This window comes from Nicotiana attenuata, unplaced genomic scaffold (assembly GCF_001879085.1).
Source record: "Nicotiana attenuata strain UT unplaced genomic scaffold, NIATTr2, whole genome shotgun sequence".
Classification (NCBI taxonomy): domain Eukaryota; kingdom Viridiplantae; phylum Streptophyta; class Magnoliopsida; order Solanales; family Solanaceae; genus Nicotiana; species Nicotiana attenuata.
In genome coordinates, this window is record NW_017670919.1 from 384,231 (window position 1) to 389,565 (window position 5,335).

Below are 5,335 nucleotides of genomic sequence, written 5' to 3' on the forward strand. Positions count from 1 at the left end.
ATGGTACGAGTCATAAGTTGTCTTTAGGACTAACTTGGCAATGTTACTTTTTTTATTAGCCTCAGACAAAGCAAAAATGTGGTTATCGATATTGTTTTAGCTACAGTAGTAGTAGATCATACAACTTTTGCCCTATCTTCTTTTAGCTAAACCAGACACGGATTCTATCAACTAATTATTACTTCGCCAATGTATATCGTTATTATCCAACTTACCAGGCTTATTGACCCACGAAAGAATCTTGCCTTTTAATAAATCAAAACAGTAAATGATATACACAACTAATACTCCCTCTGTTCCAGTTTATATGAACGTATTTCCTTTTTGGTCTGTTCCAAAGAGAATGACCCTTTCTAAATTTGGAAACAATTTAGCTTAAACTTACAATTCTACCCTTAATGAGAAGATTTTATAACCACACAAATACTCTGGGCCCCTTTTTAACCTGTTTAGGACCACAAATTTCAAAAGTCTTCATTTTTTCTTAAACTCCGTACCCAATCAAACAGGTTCACATAAAGTGGAACGGAGGAGTAATAATTATATCAAGATTAAGAATATAAGTACATTGAATGGACTAGAGAAATTATTTTATTAAGTCAGTATAAAATACCTATCTCTACTTGATCCGTTCAATACATACAAAATAATGTACTAGCACAAGAAGTTGGAATTAAACAATTCCCATAATCAAGATAAATTATATATAATATTGCTACAACCGTTCCGACGGTTTGTCCAATTCCATTATTAGATTTTGAACATAAACTTTATGACTTATAAGAACCGATGAATTAAGTGACGGACACACAAACAAATACATGATCTATTTAAAATAAAACTTTATTGAATTGAATAAATAAATAAATAATTGTTCCATAAAGAATACTGTAACTATAAGCATGGCTTATCTTATATCCTAACAATTGTTCCCTAACTTAAGCACTTTGTGTACAGTAGTTGTAGATCATAAAACTTTTGCCCTATCTTCTTCTAGCTAAACCCTAAAACCTCTCCTTTTGGTGCTTCTTAAATTGTAACACCACACCTTTTTTTTAACTACGTAGAGTAGAATAAACAACAGACACAGTACGTTATTCTTTTCTGCATATGCTTTGGTAGATTAGTTAGGCTACTATAGCAGTCAGTACACATATTATTATAACATTAATTAGTTAAAGTAGGATATAAAAATGGGAGTGGGTGATAGAAGTCAAAAAGGAGATTTAAAGGGGGGTGGGGAAATTACAATTCCGAGGGGAAATTCTAAGTTCAACGCTCAACAATCAAGGAATTTTATTTTTTAGTATGTACAGAATGATCAAGTGAAAAGGAGACTTAAGGTAAAACGTGGTTCAAAATCGCGTTTTACATATTTTGGTAACTAAGTTTTTTTCCGGGAGAAATTCAAAAATAGCCAGATTTACCACTGGTCGTTGAAAAATAGCCAAGTTTCAAAAGTCATCGAAATTTAGCCACTTTAAATCTGAGCAAAAACACTGTTCAAAATCCGGAAAAATACGCCCGCAAATTTTACGGGAGTTCCAGCATAAGTATGCATGAACTCCCGTAAATTTTACAGGAGTTCCAGGATAACTATGCTGGAACTCCCGCAAATTTTACGGGAGTTCAAGTATAATTATGTTGGAACTCCCGCAAATTTTACGGGAGTTCCAGCAAGTATAATTGTCCAGTATAATATACTGGAGTTTGGAGCACTGGTGCTCCAGTCTCCCGCAAATTTTACAGGAGTTAGCAAAGTATACCGGTCCAGCATAATATGCTGGAGTTCGTACACAAATGCACCAAAACTCCCGTATATTATACTGGACCGGTCCCTGTTGCAGCAAAATAGTAGCTATTTTTCATTGACTTGATAAACGCTGGCTATTTTTCATTGACCAGTGTGAAAACTGGCTATACCATGATATTTTAACTTTTTTTCCACCTAAAAAAGTATTTTGAGTCCAAAAAGACAACATTTCGGTTCCGGACTCCTTCTATTATATATATAGATCCAATCAATCACTTCATATCCAAAAGTGACAAAGTCATATCGATATCGTGAGAGAGGGAGAGAGGGAGAAGATGGAATCAGCTGCTTGTAAAGAAGAAATGCACGAGATAGTCATAGTGGGTGGTGGCCTTTGCGGCCTTGCTACAGCCCTTGCTTTGCACAAGTACGTTAATTTTTTCTCTACTTTTTCTTCTTCCAATGTATGGACAAGTTATGTTTTAGGTAAGTCATATGTAGTTTACTGAAGAAGAATATGTATAAATCAATTCCAGGAAAGGGATAAAGAGTGTGGTGTTAGAGAAATCAGAAACGTTAAGAGCAGCAGGAGCAGCTATAGGTGTATTGCCTAATGGATGGAGGGCACTTGATCAGCTTGGTGTCGGTTCTCAGCTAAGATCTACTGCTCTTCGTCTTGAAGGGTGATCCTTTTGTTTCTCCTTTCCTAATGGCCCGTTACCCCCATTTGGTTATAGATACATTCACTACTAAAAAAAACTGGGAAAATCGACTGACAAATCAAATCGGTAATTGGTAAAATTCGACCGATTCGTGATGGTCTGTAATCGTAACATCGGTAAAGCTAACCGACCGACTTTGATCTGTATTTTCCGACCGATTTCGGTCGGTCAATTAAATTCCAAAGAACAAATATGCCGAAAAAACTGACCAAAGTTGGTCAGTATTTTCCGACAGAAGTTGCTAGAACATTGTTACTGTACATTTGATGTAGTTGCAACTCGTTGTACTCTTGTTAACTTTATGTAGTATATCTCATCACTTTTAAACAGGAATCGAATGGCATGGATCGACAAGGGCAGAGAACAATACACACCAAACAAGTAAGTAAAACTGAGATCTTACTCTCCTTTTTCTGCACATAAAAGAGCATGAAATAAGTATTTATCATTGTATGAAAAGGAACATCGGGGAGGTTCGCTGTCTGAAAAGGAGCGATATAGTCGAAACATTTGCTGATGCTTTGCCTCCGAAGACTTTACGTTTTGGATGTGAAATTGTGTCAGTGGAAATGGATCCTCTCACTTCATTACCATATATTCTACTTTCTAATGGACAGCGTATTGGTTCCCAGGTACTTTTGTTATTTTTTCTTTCCTTTAGTTCATATTTCTTTGACATTTGTTGTTAGTGGGCAATATATAGTTGATGATTTCATTATGTTTGAATGACTATTGCAGATTTTGATCGGGTGTGACGGATCGAGGTCAGTAGTGTCAAGTTTCCTTGGGGTAAAGCCTACCAAAACCTTTCGCGTCGCTGCAATTAGGGGTTTAACGACTTATCCAAATGGTCACTCATTTCCTCTCGAATTTGTCCGCCTCATTAGTGGTCAGACTAAATTTGGAATATTACCAATTACCGATAAGTTGGTCCATTGGTTTATTAATCTCCATCACGGAACAGGTACTTCTTTCTACGTATTTGTATACCTCATATATCCATCTCTCTTCTTCTCTATATGATCTGTTTGATTCTTAACTCAATGTTTACAATGCGCACATTCAGATACCAAATTTCCACAAGATCCAGAGCTTATCAAACAAACAGCCCTGGAGGCAACAAGTGATCATCCAAAACATGTACAAGAAATAATAGAGGGGTGTGACCTGGATTCTCTATCTTTCTTTCACTTGAGATATCACGAACCATGGGACTTGATGCTTGGAAATTTTCGCGAAAAGACAGTGACGGTTGCTGGAGATGCAATGCATGTAATGGGTCCATTTCTTGGCCAGGGAGGTTCAGCTGGAATAGAAGATGCAGTGGTTTTAGCAAGAAACTTGGTAAAGACATTAAAGGGAGGTTTTGATCATGAAAAAGTTGGAGAGGCACTAGATCAGTATATAAAAGAGAGGAGAATGAGGGTGGTAAAACTGGCAACACAAGCTTATCTTACTGCCCTTCTTATTGAGGATAGACCAATGCTGACAAAATTTATTGTCACAGCTGCGATGGCCCTTTTCTTCAAAAACCCATATGCTCATGTGGAATATGACTGTGGTCACCTTTGAATGCCAAAATCTCATTAATTACTTCACCACATCCAGGATCTATTAATATGTATCCAGTGGCGGATCCAGAATTTTTATCAAAATGTCAAAATATAAATAATTAGATACATCGAACAGTCAAGGGGAATCAACATATAGTAAATATACATAAAATAAAAAAAATTATCTAGCAAAATAGAGTAATTTTCCGGCGAAGGAGTGTTGCTTGACACTCCTTGCTTCAATGTGGCTCTGCCACTGTATGTATCCTTATATCCATAATCATTTGTTAATGTAAAAATAAACATCATGTGTTTTGTAATTATAATTCAAAAGTTTCTCCTCTTTTCCAATTCTTTTAAAATTACATCTCCACAAATATGATGATGCAAAACAGTTGTAGGGCTGGTTAACATTATTCAGCATCAAGAGAACTGAGTCTGGCACAACAATTGTTGGGCTAAACTAGCCCAAAGACACTCTTAACATAGTGTGATATTGTCCGCTTTGGGTCAAGCCCACACGGTTTTCCCCAAAAGGCCTCACACTATTAAGAGATCCCTACACCTTATATGTAGACTCCCAATCTTTTCAGCTACTAATGTGGGACTTTGTTCGCACACCCAACAATCTCCCCCTCGAACTAAGTTCCACGTGGCCCACTACCACGATCCACAAGTCAGTTTTCAAGATTACTGTGTGCCACCCACATTGTTAGAATATTATGGCAACCGATGCCCGCAACTAGCTTCTTCTTGTGTGCATGCCACCCCGCACCATCACTTCGCCATCTCCATACTCGTCCCGCTAAACCTGGGCTCTAATACCAGTTGTTGCGGAATATCGTGGGTTAACTAGCACACAATCACACATAAAGCAAATAGAGAAGTATTTGTTTTGCTGCAGATTTTTATTTCGACCAACCAACTTCAAATCTCGTTTTCCGATTCATTAACCATTGGATCGGGCTGAAATTTGGCAGAGTGTTCGTGACATATTGGTCTTTTATTTGAACGGTGAAGATCGGATTTGGTGGCCCGTAGCATCTGATTTCGAGCCTCGAACAACAGCTTCGTTTTCGTGGATTCTCCTCTTTCTTCAATTGATTAGTTATTGCTCTTGTTGCTCCGTGTTTGGCACTTGTTGTGTAGCCAATTTGGAGAACTTTTGTAACCTTCTTATTGTTATAGTGGAGCTTTTTGGATCTTTGTGATCCCGTGGTTTTTACCTTCGATTTGAAAGGTTTTCCACGTTAAAATTTGGTGTTCTTTATCTTCTTTATTTTTGGGTTTGCCTCTTCCTCGACATA

At 37.2% G+C, this 5,335-nt stretch overlaps 1 protein-coding gene across 2 annotated transcripts; it reads left to right on the top strand.

Moving 5' to 3' along the window:
- Positions 1-2,038: 2,038 nt before the first annotated feature.
- Positions 2,039-4,372, top strand: LOC109244487 (FAD-dependent urate hydroxylase-like). 2 transcript variants are annotated; one of them, XM_019411586.1, is made up of 6 exons: positions 2,039-2,180; positions 2,290-2,436; positions 2,806-2,856; positions 2,936-3,107; positions 3,214-3,439; positions 3,542-4,372. In XM_019411586.1, the coding sequence occupies exons 1-6, from the start codon at positions 2,089-2,091 to the stop codon at positions 4,045-4,047; spliced, it is 1,194 nt and encodes a 397-aa protein (XP_019267131.1). In that variant the 5' UTR covers positions 2,039-2,088; the 3' UTR covers positions 4,048-4,372. The 2 variants fall into 2 exon arrangements, with proteins under 2 accessions (XP_019267131.1, XP_019267132.1); XM_019411587.1 differs by having other exon boundaries at positions 2,290-2,406.
- The last annotated feature ends 963 nt before the right edge of the window (positions 4,373-5,335 follow it).

Bases quoted from the DNA above. Each gene is read 5' to 3' on its own strand.
- LOC109244487 (XM_019411586.1), top strand. From the start codon at position 2,089: ATGGAATCAGCTGCTTGTAAAGAAGAAATGCACGAGATAGTCATAGTG. The intron at 2,857-2,935 runs GTAAGTAAAACT...TTGTATGAAAAG, and splicing joins GAACAATACACACCAAACAA to GAACATCGGGGAGGTTCGCT. The intron at 3,440-3,541 runs GTACTTCTTTCT...GCGCACATTCAG, and splicing joins TAATCTCCATCACGGAACAG to ATACCAAATTTCCACAAGAT.